This window comes from Erpetoichthys calabaricus, chromosome 12, assembly GCF_900747795.2.
Source record: "Erpetoichthys calabaricus chromosome 12, fErpCal1.3, whole genome shotgun sequence".
In the NCBI taxonomy this organism is placed as follows: Eukaryota; Metazoa; Chordata; class Cladistia; order Polypteriformes; family Polypteridae; genus Erpetoichthys; species Erpetoichthys calabaricus.
The window spans coordinates 36,475,883-36,493,838 of NC_041405.2; the positions used below are offsets into that span (position 1 = coordinate 36,475,883).

A 17,956-nucleotide genomic window follows, 5' to 3' on the forward strand; every position below is an offset into this window, starting at 1 on the left:
ATGGTCAAGCCGAACATCCAAGCCATACCTCTCCTTGACGGTGCATTTCATTGACGAAAACAGGCAACTGCAAAGCTTCTGTTTGCAAACATCCTACTTCCCACAAGATCACACTGGCGACATCATTGCGCAAGGTCTGAAAGATGCGCTGGAATCATGGTCACTGCAAGAAGACCGCATGGTTTGCATGACAACAGACAGTGGGGCTAATGTTGTCAGTGCACTACGGAATAATAACTGGAAGAGGCTACCTTGTTTTGGGCACAGGCTTCATATTGCGATAGGTGAATAATTTGGGATTCCTCTATAAAATGCAGTTTAGGTTAAATTGATCTTATTTATTATGACATTTAAAAATACATAAAGACCTGATAAGTAAAGCTATAGATGACAAAAATATTCAATATAATTTCAAATAATACATTACGTTATCTTGGAATTATTGTCAAAGTCCCAGAAAATATCGAGATTTTTTTTTTTTTCCAATATCGCACAAATCTAATAAATATATATATTTACACAGCCAGCCACGTCTATTCTGCTCAAGTTGTGAAGTGGGGGCCTGAACACACGCTAAGGAGATGTGGTCAGATCAGCTGCTGTTTGATACGGTCTCTCAAATTAGTTAACATTTTAGATGTAAAACTAATTGCATGAAAATAAAATTATTTTTTTCGACATTAAGAACAGAATGCATTCTTTCACATCCACTGAAATGAAAATTGTTTGCATGTTACACAGCAAATTGCTGTTGCACTGCATTTGATAGTACAGTGCAAACATTCTAGTTTTAGCCTAGTTTTGTCAACTTTACATGCGTTATTTTCCTATTAGAGATATAATCAGGTCACTGGTGAGTTTTTTGAACTTCATTTAGGAGTCATGACTTGAATCTTTTCATAATTTTAAAGTTTAAAATCTTCCATTTCTGCCCATGTTTTGCATTATACCCACACATTTATATTGTATACAGTATGGAATTACTATGGTAGCACAGTGGTTAGTGCTGTTGGGTCATAGATCCAGGATCTAGGATGCTTTGGTGGAAGATGAAGTTAATGTCATACTAAAGGTTACAAGGATCCATTACTTCTAGTGGATGAATAGAAGATGATGGTGGAAACAGATAATGAACTTTAAAAAAAGGAAGAAAAAGTTGAAAAAGAAATTGATGAAGTGGAATGTAAGGGAACTACGGCACTGTTTTAAAAATGCAGATATAAGTGGAAAAGTTAGCAAAAAGAAAAATACCAAGATTTCACATCCCTTGACAAATTAAATTAGTCTGGAAGCACTACAGCTGTCAAAAGAAAAGAAATTTAAGAAAAGTATATGTAGTGTAGTATTTACTGTAAATTATATGTGTAACTTAAATATGAGACTTTAAAAAAAAAAAAAAAAAAAATCACTTTTTTTTGTGGTGCAGGGGAAATTGAAAAACAGGCCACTTCTTAACGTTTAATTTTGTTAAACATATAGGATTTAAAGGAAAACAATGCATTTAAAATAGATTTTTTGGTTGAAAAGACACTAACTTGTCCCATCTTAATTTAACATAGGTAGTCTGTTACTGATTGGAATTAAAATGTTACTTAGTTGACTGCTAATCTTTTAATAAAATAAAACAAATGCTAATTTTAATCATGTGTACATTATTGTTTACTAGACAAAGAGCCCGTTTCGACAACGTAAGATGAAACGGGCACGAGTTTGTGTCAGCAGTGTATGAAGAACAAATGATAAGTAATGAAGTTGTTTTGTAATGATTGTAGTCCGCTTTACTCATTACTGTACAGGCTTGTACTGCTAGTTGATGAACTTTCCAGGCCTATAGTATAATATTGAATGATGAATGTTCCAGTACAATATGGAATAGTAATAAGTATAAGCACCACAAACCTGATATAGGTGTGTTGAATGAATACGTAATTGAATCAGAATGTGTAATTAGGCCTCGAGCTGTAGTTGAAATCGCCTTTCAGTCCTCTAGAGCTTTAATCGAAGTCGTCTTTCTCTTTGAATTTTTGCGCCCGTAAATCCGCCGCCTGCCGCGATGTTGGGGTTGGATGTCGGTCTCGTCGGGTTTTTCGGGCAGCTGCGCAGAAGGCAAGTGCGCATTCGGCTTCGGATGGATGTGAGTGAGGAGGCAGGCAAATTATGTATTAAGATGATATATATATGTTGCTTTGAGATTAGCAACATATAAAATAGAGGGAATTAAAATACCAGTGTGTGCACACGCTTATGTAAGAGTATCTTTACCTGTAAAATGACCCAGAAGTTATTTATTTAAAGAGAATAGGAGTTAAGAATTTCTCTTCTCAGCAGTGTCTTTTTGCCAACGCTAGTTGTAAGTAGTGGTAATGTGTGTATGGACCTACAAAGTATACAGAAGAAATGTAGGATATGTTACAAATTTCAATTATTATAATACATTATTTGTGTTTGTTTTATATTATGAATGAGGAAATTAACTAAGTAAAAGTATTTCCAGCAGTTTTATTTTATGAATGAGGAAATTAACTAAGTAAAAGTATTTCCAGCAGTTTCCAAGTTATGAAACTGCAAAGCCAAAATTTTCAAAGTCTTTCAAGCATCAAAAGAAATGTATACTTCTAAATAAAACTTAAAATAAAGGGAATGACTCAGAAAATAAACATATTGCAGATCATCATGATACTACCTAATCATATCTACTTCAGGTGCATATTTTTTAAACTTTCAGATTGAAAATGAGTACATTAACTTTTAAAAGTAATGGTTTGTTAAGGTTTGTATCAAGTAGCTGTTTTTAAGCTATTTTAAATATTAAGCCATGTAAGAAGTATTAAAAGCATATATATATTTTTTTTATTACAGGTGGTGTGCTGAAGGAGGAAATTTAATTTGTTGCGACTTTTGCCACAATGCATTCTGCAAAAAATGTATTTTGCGTAATCTTGGTAGGAAAGAACTCTCTAGCATAATGGAGGAAAATAGTAAATGGTACTGTTACGTTTGTAGTCCTGAACCATTACTGGACCTCGTTGCTGCATGTGACAGTGTGATAGAAAATCTGGAACAGTTTTGGCAGCAGAACCGGAAGAAGTCCAAAGTAGACAGTGAAAAGTCTAATCGAGATGAGCATACACACAAACATTCACTTAAAGACAAAGTGGCATGTAACGGAAAGGAAAATGTATCTGATAATATGGGTTCAGGCACTACAACATTTTCGTACAAAGCACTAAAGGTACCCAAAGAATTAATAAAAAAGACAAAAAAACTGGTTGAAACTACAACTGGTTTGAATACTACCTTTGTGAAATTTTTACAGCAAGAAACTGAAACTGGTCCATTGAATAAAATGAGGTTGAGACACTTAAAAGCCTTTAAATCAGTATTGTCAGACCTTAAAAAAGCTCATTCTGCATTAGAAGAAGCATTGGAGAAAGAGCTTAGAGAATTAGAGCTTTCAAATGGGGAGGACATTGATTGCGATCTAAACAATGGAGACTTAAAGGTTCTTAAAGGGGAAAAAGATGTCAGTTCTTCTGAAAATAATGCTGAGCATTTTTCCAAGGTTGCTACAGACAATGGAGTTATTAATATATTAGAAGATGACAACAATGGCGCAAACTCTTGTCCACTGATCGATCATTGTCAGAATGATAGCACTGTAAAAATTCATGTTGGAGAGGCCAACTTTGTTGGGGAAGACAAACCTAAATCTCTGGATGGTGTATTAGATAGATCATCTGAGGAACCAGTAATTTTTGATTCATCAGATGCAGAAGAGGACAATATTAATAGTGACAATGATGGTGAAATGCCAGATCCAGGTGATGTTTCTAAGAGTAAAAATGATGGACAAGAAGCTGGTGAAAAAGAACATAAAAATGGAGAAAAAGTGATATCTACTGTTGGCTCAGATGATAAAGAGGAATCTGTAAATGCCTCTGAGTCATCGTTGGATAAAGATATTTTAACTGTTCCTTCATCAGTTCCTGATGAACTCTTTGAAGCTGCTGACTCTTTTATGGAAGCGCATAGTAAAATAACAGATAGAGATGAAAATAGTTTTTCAAACTCAAAAAGAGCTACAAAATTTAGTGACTCGAAAAGAAAAACCTTGAGAAAACATTCTGTTGAGAGAAGGTCAGCTTCTAAAGTTGAAGCTCCCATTAAAGTAACAAAGGAACTTGTGGTGAAGTTAACTCCTGTTTCAATATCTGATACTTCCTGCTGTAAGCCAATGAAAGGCAAAAATGAATTTGGTAGTGATAAGAGTGAAGAAAGCAGTAGTGAAAAATCTGAGAACATGTGTGATGAAGAGAATGAAGAAGTGCTGCCTCAGGACGATGGATTAGAATGCAGGCGTTCTCCACGTGTGAAGACAACACCTCTTAGAAGACCAACCGACAGTACTAAACTTTCATCTCAAACAGAAGATCATAGTGACAGTGAATCAGAAGATGAAAAGCCTGAATTTCCAGTTAAAAGCAAGCCAAAGTCTTCAAGTAAGCTTAAAGAGGTTTCACTAAATGCAAGTCAAAACATTGCTGTTCCACAAGCACCTACTTCTGCAAAAGATTTAGATCTTTCAGATTCCGATGAAGTGCCTGAGATTTTGAAAAGGTCAGCAGAAATGTGTCCATCTTCACCCGAAGTGGATAGCAATGTAGATTCTCCAAAAAGTGTTAAAAGGAAATGTTTGTTTAATATCAAGAAAAGTACTCCCCAGTCTAAAGATAAAAAAGCTACAAAAAGAAAAATGAAGACCTCATCAGAATCTGATCCTGATGTACAAAAGACCACTACAAAACCTGAAAAATGCACAAAGAAAAAAAGACAAAATAACTCTGATTCTTCTAATTATGATTCTGACCTTGAAAAAAAAATTAAAAATTTTAGCAAATTAGAAGCAGTGAAAAAGGGAAGATCTAAAAAACTTGTAAAGAATGTTAAAAAAGAGGAAGAAAAAGAGGAAGAAAATCAGTTTTCTGAAAAGGCTATTCCTAAAGAAAAGAAAAAAATCAGATCAAAAGAAAGACAAATTAAAAAAACAGTGTCAGAGTCAGACACTTCTTCAAGTGAAGAGGATAAACCTAAACAAGCAGATTACCAAGAGGTTGGGGAAGAGGATAGTAGTGATGAACAGAAGATTAAGCCAATAACTGAAAATGTAATTGGTTCACTGCAGAAGGAATTTTGTCAGTCATCAGGTAAATTGTTTAATTTTATTGTACTGTTAATTTTTTTAGTATTTCATTTAAATAAAATGTAAACCCAGAGTGTCCATCTGGTTGTAAAGGTGACAGAGTTAGCTATGGGGCAAGGGAAGATATGACATTGTACCTTTCAAAGCTTGTCTAGATATTCTTTCCCAACCTACTAACACAGCTGGATTTATTAATAGTAGTCATCCTGCCAAGCAAGAATTTGAAAGATAAAATAATTTATTCTGATAAATTGTATGAGCATGGAATAAAATTTGTAAACCCTATGCAAGAAAACATTGCAGGTTCAGAATTTATTATGAAAACAATTGTCTGCCCACAGTAGTACATATTTGTTACTCACATCTAAGTGAAACAACATGTGATGTCACTTTTTTCTAATTTAAGTTAAACTCTGAAGCCTTTCTTCATGTTTTGCATCAGGTCTTCAGTAATATTACGTGTTAATTCAAGTCCAGGGTAATTCTTCAAGTGTGAAGTTCAAAATGTAGGATTTTAATCCTCGCTTTTCTTAATGATGAAACATGTAAATTAAGCATTTTAATAAGAATATGCTTCTGTGCACTGGACTGTTTGCATTTTGACTGTTTGTTGTTTTATACAATCAAGCAGTAGTAGAAGTATTCAGTATTGTAAATTGACAGACCTTTAGCAATTGTAACAACATTTTTATTTGTTACTTTAATTTGATGTGCTTCACAAGTGGGTAAACAGTCATTCACTTGCATGTATGTTGAGTGCAAAACTAAAGTTCATACAGTATGTGAAAAATAAGTAGAATTTTTTTTTTCTCCCCATGATTAGACTTTACTGACTATTATCCATTTTTGCATTAATAGTTAACACCTTTCCTCCCCAGGGTGTCAATAGATATTTCTGTCTTGGCTTGTAAAGAAAACTATTAGGTTAGTTTTGATTAAAAGTTTGGACTGGCTTGTCTTGGTCTTTAACTTGAAAACAACAACATAGTATTAAACGGTTTTTAACACTGCTGAGGTCACCAAACACAAACTGTGTTTGTGTAATGAGTAGCACTTATATGATTATCAGATTAAGTAATTTTCTGAATCTTGGCTTTGTGAACATTATATACAGTACATATCTGTGATGCACTTTAGGTAATATATTCTTATTCTGCTTTCAATAAAAAATAATTCCTTGCAAGTTGGAGTATGTTGACACTTTCCATGTTAAATTAATTCATATACAGATTATTTTTGTACCTCAACCAAGGATGAAGATATGCCCCAGGGTTTCTAAAACGCATCAGGCTACTGCTTCAGATTTATTTCTGTTGCTGTCATGAAAACTGTTGGTTTACTGTCTGGTTATAAAATGTTACAGCCCAGTCATCTTTGTTTGTATCCACTGAATTTACCCTGATGTGCATGACTGGCTTTTGTGGAAAGCAGGATGGTGGTAAAACTGGATACCATCATAAGAAATCTCCTCCATCCCCTACAGGAGGCGGTCTCTCAGAGCACTTTTAACCACATGCTCATTCCACCACAGTGTGCTAAAAAGTGCCTCTGGTGATTTTTTTCTGCCTGCTGCTGTCAGGCATTTCAGTGCTTCCTTCCTACTTGCTTTTTAAGTTAATTTTGAAATTTCTGCACAATATACATTTACTTATCGATTGATTGTTGGCTGTATTATCTGTCTTGAGAGTCTGGATGTTTGTGTTTTATGTTTCTGCTGTTGTTTGCTTGTGAATTTTATCTAATCTAAACATTTTTGAGGTTCTAGTAAAAGTGAGCATACAGATAAAAAGAGAAAGTGCCACTTCTAGATTTGATGGAAGTAGAACATTTTTTGTCTGTGAGCCATAAATTTGGAATGAATGAGTCCACAGTTAGCTACATCAATTAAGGAATAAAGAAATTTGCAAAAAGCTCTCCCAAACCCCAAGTTGGTATAACAAAAGCCGTGAAGATAGTGTCTCAAGATTGATAGACAGCAGTCGAGTACATTAAAAAACGATGGACACACATGATCAGAATGATCAAGACCCATGTATTCATCATGAGAACTTACACTGAACTTACATACACTGAAGAACTGGGATTTTGAGCACTTTCTTTCGTAGGAAGATAGTCTCCTTCTCTTACACTTGATATTACATATTTTATGTTGTAAGGCTGGGTGATACAGTTAGGTCCACAAATATTTGGACAGAGACAACTTTTTTCTAATTTTGGTTCTGTACATTATCCATCCATCCATTTTCCAACCCGCTGAATCCGAACACAGGGTCACGGGGGTCTGCTGGAGCCAATCCCAGCCAACACAGGGCACAAGGCAGGAACCAATCCTGGGCAGGGCGCCAACCCACCGCAGGACACACACAAACACACCCACACACCAGGGCCAATTTAGAATTGCCAATCCACCTAACCTGCATGTCTTTGGACTGTGGGAGGAAACCGGAGCGCCCGGAGGAAACCCACGCAGACACGGGGAGAACATGCAAACTCCACGCAGGGAGGACCCGGGAAGCGAACCCGGGTCCCCAGGTCTCCCAACTGCGAGGCGGCAGCGCTACCCACTGCGCCACCGTGCCGCCCTGTACATTACCACACTGAATTTTAAATGAAACAACTCAGATGCAGTTCAAGTGCAGACTTTCAGCTTTAATTCAGTGGGGTGAACAAAACGATTGCATAAAAATGTGAGGCAGCTAAAGCATTTTTTAAACACAATCCCTTCATTTCAGGGGCTCAAAAGTAATTGGACAATTGACTCAAAGGCTATTTTATGGGCAGGTGTTGGCAAGTCCGTCGTTATGTCATTATCAATCAAGCAGATAAAAGGCCTGGCGTTGATTTGAGGTGTGGTGCTTGCATGTGGAAGATTTTGCTGTGAACAGACAACGTGCGGTCAAAGGAGCTCTCCATGCAGGTGAAAGAAGCCATCCTTAAGGTGCGAAAACAGAAAAAACCCATCCAAGAAATTGCTACAATATTACGAGTGGCAAAATCTACAGTTTGGTACATCCTGAGAAAGAAAGCAAGTACTGGTGAACTCAGCAACGCAAAAAGACCTGTACGTCCACGGAAGACAACAGTGGTGGATGATCGCAGAATCATTTCCATGGTGAAGAGAAACCCCTTCACAACAGCCAACCAAGTGAACAACACTCTCCAGGTGGTAGGCGTATCGATATCCAAGTCTACCATAAAGAGAAGACAGCATGAAAGTAAATACAGAGGGTGCACTGCAAGGTGCAAGCCACTCGTAAGCCTCAAAAATAGAAAGACTAGATTGGACTTTGCTAAAGAACATCTAAAAAAGCCAGCACAGTTCTGGAAAAACATTCTTTGGACACATGAAACCAAGATCAACCTCTACCAGAATGATGGCAAGAAAAAAGTATGGAGAAGGCGTGGAACAGCTCATTATCCAAAGCATACCACATCATCTGTAAAGCACGGTGGAGGCAGTGTGATGGCTTGGGCGTGCATGGCTGCCAGTGGCACTGGGACACTAGTGTTTATTAATGATGTGACACAGGACAGAAGCAGCCAAATGAATTCTGAGGTGTTCAGAGACATACTGTCTGCTCAAATCCAGCTAAATGCAGTCAAATTGATTGGGCGGCGTTTTATGATACAAATGGACAATGACCCAAAACATACAGCCAAAGCAACCCAGGAGTTTATTAAAGCAAAGAAGTTGGAAATTCTTGAATGGCCAAGTCAGTCACCTGATCTTAACCCAATTGAGCATGCATTTCACTTGTTGAAGACTAAACTTCAGACAGAAAGGCCCACAAACAAACAGCAACTGAAAGCCGCTGCATTAAAGGCCTGGCAGAGCATTAAAAAGGAGGAAACCCAGCATCTGGTGATGTCCATGAGTTCAAGACTTCAGGCTGTCATTGCCAGCAAAGGGTTTCCAACCAAGTATTAGAAATGAACATTTTATTTCCAGTTATTTAATTTGTCCAATTACTTTTGAGCCCCTGAAATGAAGGGATTGTGTTTAAAAAATACTTTAGTTGCCTCACATTTTTATGCAATTGCTTTGTTCACCCCACTGAATTAAAGCTGAAAGTCTGCACTTCAACAGCATCTGAGTTGTTTCATTTAAAATTCATTGTGGTAATGTACAGAACCAAAATTAGAACAAAGTTGACAAATATTTATGGACCTAACTGTTTATTGAGTTTTAAAAAAACATTGACATATTTTCATACGTGATATATGATGAGACTATCGTTTTTATCGAGTCTTTGTTGCGTTAAAATTATTCTCGTACAGCTGGTAGTTTGCCTTTCTCTTCTCCCTTTTTGTTTCTCGCTCAACTTCACCCTGTCCCACCTCTTTCCCTCTCTGAACACAACTCCCCCCTCCCCCACTGCTTTACTCAGTAAGTCCCGCAGGATGCAGACGGATAAAGACATGAAGGAAGCTATTGAAGAAGAGCTGATTGGTAAAAAGAAAAACAATGTCTCAATTATTTGGGTTTGGTTCAGTGTTAGATGATCAGCAGAATATTGTGTTCTGTACAGAATGCAGAAAATAAGTCCAGACAAAAGCATCGAGCGCTACTATTCTTTTCCACCATTTACAACAGTGACATAAAGTGAATTATGAAGAGTGTGTGAAAATGCGTACTGTAGCCCAGACTGTGAAACCTTCCCAGCCTCCTGCCCTGAAACAAACCACGCTACAAAACTCATATACCCGTGCTATGCCTTATGAGAGAAAAATTGAGAAGTTACTAAAGCAGTGGGTTATCGTATTGCTGATTTTGTGGGGTTTTTTTCTCCCAGGGCTAAATATTTTTTCAAAAAACTCAGGTTTCTAAAAAGCACACAAAGCAATAGTTTCTCACATAAATCAAAAGAAAACATTTGTTGCTGCATCCAGTGTGCTGTCACTGCGTGTTAGAGATCTGGCAGAAGCTGAATGTGTCAGTCTGGAGATTGATCAGCTGATGCAAGTGCCTCACTTTCGTTTCAGATCTTGACCTCCTGATCACTTGCAACAAATCATAGACCAACAAGTCAGAGTCCAATTCAAAATAATTACATATACACAAAATGTCATCTGCTGAGTATTTTGCTTTGCACATTCGCTTCACGCTCTTGCCCAGTGTCGATGCCATTCTAGACATTGTTTACTATATGTTACTCACACACACGCAGGGATTCGACATCAAGTCAACAAGTCTAACAGTCCTCCAAGCAAAGAGGATCAAACTATAAACTATCAGCCCTATTGGAGTATGTGCGAACTTGTGTTAGACTGAAGATTATGAAACTGAAAGAAAGCCCCAGCTGAGAAAAGACAGGAAAGGGAAGGGCAGCGTGCACTGTGTACAGCGTGTGGCTGCACCTATCACTGGTGATACCTCTGCACCACGCAATTCCGTGTGGAGCTGTGTTAAGGTTTTTACAGCAGTTATAGTGTCAATTCTGCCACTAACTCCCACGTTTTCCTTGCAAGTTGGAGGGCCACTTGCAGGGCTGGATGCAGGTTAACGTCATACCCAGGAGCAATTGCGGTTAAGGGTCTTGCTCAAGTGCCTAAAGATTTGTTCTAGTGCTTGCAGAATTTGAACCAGCAACCACCAGCAAATCCTTACCACCAGAGCACACCACTCCCCTTAAGAAGAGACATGGATGCATTTTAAATTCAGAAGTGTTTGAGATTGAAAAGGTCTAAATAATAAACATCTGTTTCACTCATTTGCTGCTGATTTTACCAAAATGGTTTAACTAAAACCATTTACAGGTTGCACATTATGCAAAACAGTTTACACATATATTTAAATCTTATACATCCCTACTAAACACAGATGGATGTTCATTTGCTTTTGAGTGATCTGCCTGTTTACATAAAAATGAAAGTGATTTTAAAAGTTTTTATTTTGTGTGTTGTAGGACATGGTATGGATGATGCCCGCATCACTCGGGCCCAGTTCTCTGTATAAGAAAGTTGACGCTTGTTTTGTTTTGCCAGTTCTTAAATGTTTTGCTGTTTGCACAAAGTCATAGATGTTTGTACAGAACTACACACAGGAGAAAGCACTTTGGTAAAGAAAGAACTCTCTACTTCAGTTAGTGCTGGGCGGTATACCGGTTCATACCGAAAACCGTTTTTAATTTTTTTTATGATATGGATTTTTCTTATACCGCAACACCGGTTTAAATTGCCTAAATGACGTTCGGAACGTGGCGCAGCGGGAAACTGTTCAAGTGGGGACCTTTTTCACTGCTACACTGTTAAACACAGATTTGTTGCACTGGGGCTCTTTTTCACTGCTACACCACCAAATAGTGGGCGGTAGCATAGGTATGCCGTGCGGTGAAAATGGACAGAGAGCATTCCAAAACTGAACTAAAAGTAAAGTAGAACATGATGAACAGAAGAACTTTTGCCGAAAAAAAGGAGTCACGTCCGTCGCCTGGAGATACTTTAGTTTTAAAAGGTCAGATGTGTAAATACTGTTTCTATACTACTGGATAATACTGCAAGCCAAGTTGTACTTGTTTTTGTACTTGCTAGTGTATGTTTTGCTTGTATTCATCCTGCGATGTATAATGAAGATATTTTTAAAGTTCTGAACACTCCGTCGGCTAAGTTAATAACTAGTTTTAAGTTCACAAAGACGTTTATCGTGTGATGATTGGTAATGTGGAGAAAGAAAAAGGAAAGATAGGAACTGGGGTTTTGGTAGAGAGCAGGAATATCATGAAGTGAATGGATTCTGTGCGGTGATTGCTGCAGGCGTCTGCTCTTAGTGGGAGGAAGTCAGTTTAAGAAGCGTAGTGATTAACGACTGGGTCCGGGAACACTTAACACAAAGTATTTGATGTGCTGCATTAACTTGTGATGGGGTTTGAGAAAATCTAGTAAACATTGATTTTAGGATGAAGTTTAGTTTACAACATTCTACTTTAATTATAAAATAAACTATGAGAATAAAGTGGAAATGTCGACTTTAATCTTGACATAGTCAACATGTCGAATTTATTCTCGACATATAGTTTGTTTTTTCTTCCGTGTCCATATTTTTTTTTCTTCACAGTGGCTCTAATGCGCTTCCATAGGGCTATAGCACAAACACCATTATAAATGCAAGTTGCAGTTTTTATTATTTATGTATATAGCTTAGCTTGAAGCAAGGTCCATATTAATGCAGTTTGCCTAAATGATGGTACAGTTGGTAAGATGTCATCACCAAGTTGCACTTGTTTTATTTTATTTTAATTTGGTGAATACTGTGTAATGCACCTGGGCTTGAAGCCTTGAAGTAATGGTGCAACTATCAGTAATACTATTATATATTTTATTGTTATTATTTATTAGTTTAAATATTATGCAGTTTAATGATGGTAAAATTGTTTAAAAAGTCAATTTAATGTGTCAGTGGACAGAGATTGTTAACATTATCAGAAAGTGTAGTTGGTTTACAAAAAATATTTACTATTTATTCCTTTTCTAAGACGTGTTCAGTGCAATCCAACTTTTGACAAACACCTCTGGATATTTTACTAAGTCTAAATGCCTCTTTGGATGGTTGAAAATATGTTGTCAAAATCATAGTTTAAGCTTTTGCAAAATTTGTTCAATTAAAGTTTCTATATTTTGACTGCATCTGTCATGCAATGTGATTCCTTCTCTTTAGTGCCACCCCCTTGGAAGCTATCACTTTATGGGGCCATGCAAACCTGGATTAATACTTGTGTGCACATTAAAATGTCTTTTTGTACGATGTACAATTCTCATAACAGTCTAATAGGTTATTCTTAGCCAGTCTACTGCAGTAATTGCAGTGGAAAATGTGGTTAACATCCACTCATGCATGGGGAAAAAATACCGTCTAATACCGTGAAACAGGCAGAATTTAGAAAAATACCGTGATATAGAATTTTGGTCATACCGCCCACCTCTAACTTCAGTTGAAATCCAAGTTTTTAAGAGCAAGTCGTCCTTTTGTTATTTTTGCTCAATCTTTTCTGTTTACATTTTCTTAGTTGCACAGCTGTGAGTCTTTTGTTATGCAGGAAAAGAACATTATTTTATTCAAGGAGCATTATTATTATTTAATATATGCCGATAGTTTATTTTTGAGCCATTTCTCATATACATCTGCAGATGTATGTTAAAAGTGCCTGTGTGACATTTGAAACATGTGGCTTTGATTTTGAACTGTCTTTGTTATTAATGTATGGGAAGAAAAAATATCGAGATATTTCAGCTACCATCAATGTGCAGCATCCTCCTGGATAATGCAACAGCAGTCATATGGCACCATAATGCTCACCACACATTAGTTATTAGGTGGTGAACAGGTGAGAGACAATAGTGTTCGGCAGTTAAACACTGTGAATAATTACGAGGCCAGAATGACCTCCAAAAGTCAGGACCTTGGTTTTACGTCTTATTTGTAGGACTACGCCATTTTTGCAGCCTGGTGTCCTTGTCCATTGCATTTGGGTATTGGGACCCACAATCAGATCACAAAGTAAACTCCTCCTGATGGCCTTGCTAACAGTTCTTTAATCAGCCACCATAGCTTATCTTAGATGGTATCCCATCCAAGTACTGGTAAGGCCCAAACATGCTTAGCTTCAGGTATTTACGTACCTGCACTTGAGTGCATGTGGTATGGTTTCTGGCTGCTAAAATATTACAATTATAGCAATATGAAAACACTGGCTGATATTGTGTTTTGATTGCATGGCTTTTAATCAAATTATAAACGTAATTTATAGAAATGTGCAGCCACAATTATATGCTAATTTACAGGACTGTGGTTTTTTTTTTAACTAGAGTTGCATTTATCAAAAATAACTCTGTAATCAGCGGTTAAATCAGATGTCCTGCAATGCAATAAGTAATAGAATTCCAGAAGGCAAGTGCAAGAAGCTGTGACCTTTAACACTAGAATTACCAGAGCCTACGAAAAAACTCGTAGATCTGTCCCACCTTAAATCGCTTCACACTTCTCCATCAACGTCTTTTGTTCTGTAAATGTGTCGATAAGCAACAAACATAAAGCAGCCTGCTGTCACATCCCCCACCGGCGCACAGTTTTCTCAGCTGAAATCTGTTTACCTGCTTGTCAGTAGCTTGGAGTTGTATAGAGTGAGAAGTCAAGCAAAATGACACCTTTTATAAATACTATATCGTTATTTGAAACACATGCATTTCATGTGTGTTCCGTGTCTACAACGATCCATGTAAACACATCGTGAAAACAGAAACGTTTTTCATGTTTTAGTAATAATTGACAAAATGCAGACATGAAGTATATAATGTGTGAAGCCTGAATTCCAAATATCAAAGAAACACTTTCACAAAAGGTACAAATATAACAGAACAAATGCACTTTTATTCAAAAATATAACTTCAGAAAAACAACCCGCGTTTACCTACGACATTGAAACGCAATTGGTACGAGAGCTTTGGTGGTGCAACGGTATCAGCTGCTGACTTGTAATCAAATCTTTACGGGTTCGATCCCGGGCGATTCCGTTTTGAGAAGTGAGCTGCTCGTATTCTTACTATTTTAGATTATAAACATACATTTGATTCCAGTCTGTAACATACGATGTAATTTATGATACTTGTAAAGTTTAACTTATTTTTTTCTATTGTTATTCTCTTAGCCGCATTCATGTTCCCAACTCCCCGCAAGCCCTCCCCAGCCCCCATCCCCACCCCACCCCCGCAGTTGAAACTGCTGTTTTCACATAGACGCGCTATAACAGACTTACGCTCAAATCATGACGATGATTCTACATCGAATCAAGAATGCACTTGTGACTTTACGCTGTAGATCTGGCTCTTACATACAAAGGACGGTGCATTTGCCCAAAACATTAACATTTATATATTGTATTACTTACATAAAAGCCAGATCTGATGTAGAACCATCGTCATGTAAGTACATAACTCAAGGTAAATAACATTCAATTTACCTATTTACCTTTATTTTTTATTTACTTACTTCCTACAGCGCAAAGTCTCGAGTGCAGAGCTTCCCATGTACATATACAAAGTACAGTGATGGCAAAAGTACATTCTTGATCCGATGTAGAACCCTCGTCATGTAAGTAAGTAACTCAAGGTAAATAACATTAGATCTGGCTTTTATGTAAGTAACATATAAATGTTAATGTTTTGGGCACATGCACCATCCTTTGTATGTAAGAGCCAGATCTACAGCATAAAGTCACAAGTGAACTGCAGAGCTTCCTCTGTTTGATCGTCAAAGGCATGCTCACAATTTACACGTGTAATGTCACGAAAAATACCTGCTGACACTTTAGTACGTGAGCAATGGTACGAGAATGCAGTTAGACTTTTTTTGGGCACATACCCAACGCTAGTGTTTAGATCTGGAAGGTGTAGCGTTGGCGAAATAAATAACATGCGAGCTATAGCGCGTCTTTATGTGATCTAAATAAATAACATTCACGCTATAGCGCGTCTTTATGTGATCCAAATTAATAACATTCGACCTATAGCACGTCTTTATGTGATCCAAATAAATAACATTTGAGCTATAGCGCATCTTTATGTGAAAACGGCAGTGTCAGATCGAATCATGAACGCAACAGAATGAAACTGAATTAAAAAAAAGAAAAAACAAAACAAAGCTAACCTTTACAAATATCACACATTTATACCGGCTGTTACAGACTGATTGAGTGCATTTGTTCTGTTATATTTGTACCTTTTGTGAAAGTGTTTCTTTGATAGTTGGACTTCAGGCTTCACACATTATAAACTTCATGTCTACTGTGATGGATGGCCGGCTACATATTCCGGCCCTCACCCCCAGGCCGCCAGGAGGAGCTCTCCCGACAGCAAGGAAGTGCCCCGAATTCCAGTAGGGCATGATGGACTTTGTAGTTTTTATGCACAGCCCTGCTGGATACCTTGGGGACCACGGGGAGTCGCTGTAGGGAGGCTCGTGGACTCTTATGTGCCCTATAACCTGGAAGTACGTCTTGGTCATGTGAACAGGAGAAATGACGTACTTCCAGGTTGAAGAAAAGGACTTTTACCCTGACCCGGAAGTAATAAGGACTTGTGGACTGTTGGGCAGGAACACCTCCGGGTCAGGGGGTATAAAAGGACTCTGGGAAAGCCCAGACACTGAGCTGAGGTGGGAGGTAGGGTGGCTAAGTGTCTGGGAGCGGAGGAGAGAGAGTATTGTGATTGGTTTGTGGAGTATATGAATAGTGTGGAGTGGAGGGTGCTTTGTGCACGTAATTATTGTGCAGTAAATAATAATTGTACTTTGACCTGGTGTTTGGAGTGGTACCTGAGGGTTAAAGAGGTCGATAAACGCCTCTACTGCTACACTACATTTTGTCAATTATTACTAAAACATGAAAAACGTTTCTGTTTTAACGATGTGTTTACATAGATCGTTGTAGACACGGAACACCCATGAAATGCATGTGTTCCAAATAACGATATAGTATTTATAAAAGGTGTCATTTTGCTTGACTTCTCACTCTATACAACTCCAAGCAACTGATACGCAGGTAAACAGATTTCAGCTGAGAAAACTGTGTGGCGGTGGGGGATGTGATAGTAGGCTGCTTGCTGCTTATCAACACATTTACAGGACAAAAGACGCTGATGGAGAAGTGTGAAGCGATTTAAGGTGGGACGGATCTACGAGTTTTTTCGTAGGCTCTGGTAATTCTAGTGTTAATCACATTTCTAACAGTCTTCTCCATGTGGTATTTTGTGTGTTAAATCTGCAATGCACTAAATGGTAACAGGAACTGCTTTTGTTTTTACATGTAATTTTTGTTTAAATTTCCTGCATCTATGGGAGTAAGTTTGTTACTAATTAGACTGAAATAGCTTTTAGCATGTTTAATTGTGTTTTACCATTTGTGCACAAGGTGTCCCAATAGCAGTACACAGCCAAATTTCAAAGTTGTTTGTTTCAGTAAACCCACAAGTCAATCAAAAGCAACAGTGGTGTTTTTACATACTCCAGGATGTATTCTTTTAAATAAACCATAAGTTTTCATGTGGGTCTGCTCGCTTTCATTATTATAATATGCAGTTTTTTGGTGTACTTTATTAATTCCCAAGTAGAAGTTGTGTTTTTTGCATGACCTTTTGGGGTCAGAGTACAGGGTCAGCCATTGCACAACATCGCTGGAGCAATTTTCAGGTTAAGGGCTTTGCCCAAGGGCCTAACGGAGTAGGTTTCCTTTTGGTAGTAACAGGATTTGAACCGGCAACCTTCCAGATACCAGCTGAGATACTTCGCCTCAGAGCCACCACTTTGCACATGTATACTCCGAGGCAAGCAGCATGCCACAACTGAGTGAATCTGCATGTATCAAAGGTCTCGCCTACTTTAAGCCACAGAAAAGTGAAAGGCTCACTATCTTTGGATAACTGAGTTTCAGCCCATTCTAATGATGTGTAACTGTCAAAGGTTGGCCATTTATAGTACATGTCACAGCTGTACTTCAAAGACAGGAAATTAATGGTTTCTGTGACGGCTCATCTTTACACATTGTTACACAAAGCTTGAGCAGTAGATTGTTGTACCGTATTAGCCTTAGATTGATACAAGAGAAAGTAGGGTGACCATGCCAGATGAAGGGGCCTTAGCTGCCTCGAAAGCTTGCACAAAGCTTGAGTCAGACTTTGATCAAAGTTTTGACTTTATTGAGAGCGACACGTTTGATGAAAGACTTGATGATATGCTTGATTTGTAAGTACTACATTTTGTATCACTTT

At 37.7% G+C, this 17,956-nt stretch overlaps 1 protein-coding gene across 3 annotated transcripts in view; it reads left to right on the forward strand.

Moving 5' to 3' along the window:
• Positions 1–17,956, forward strand: part of atrx (ATRX chromatin remodeler) — a 387,366-nt gene that overhangs the window by 117,463 nt on the left and 251,947 nt on the right. For all 3 annotated transcript variants that reach the window (XM_051934359.1, XM_051934358.1, XM_051934360.1), the window contains one exon: positions 2,860–5,204. In XM_051934359.1, coding sequence (XP_051790319.1) covers positions 2,860–5,204 — 2,345 coding nt within the window. The remainder of the gene's footprint in view (positions 1–2,859; positions 5,205–17,956) is intronic.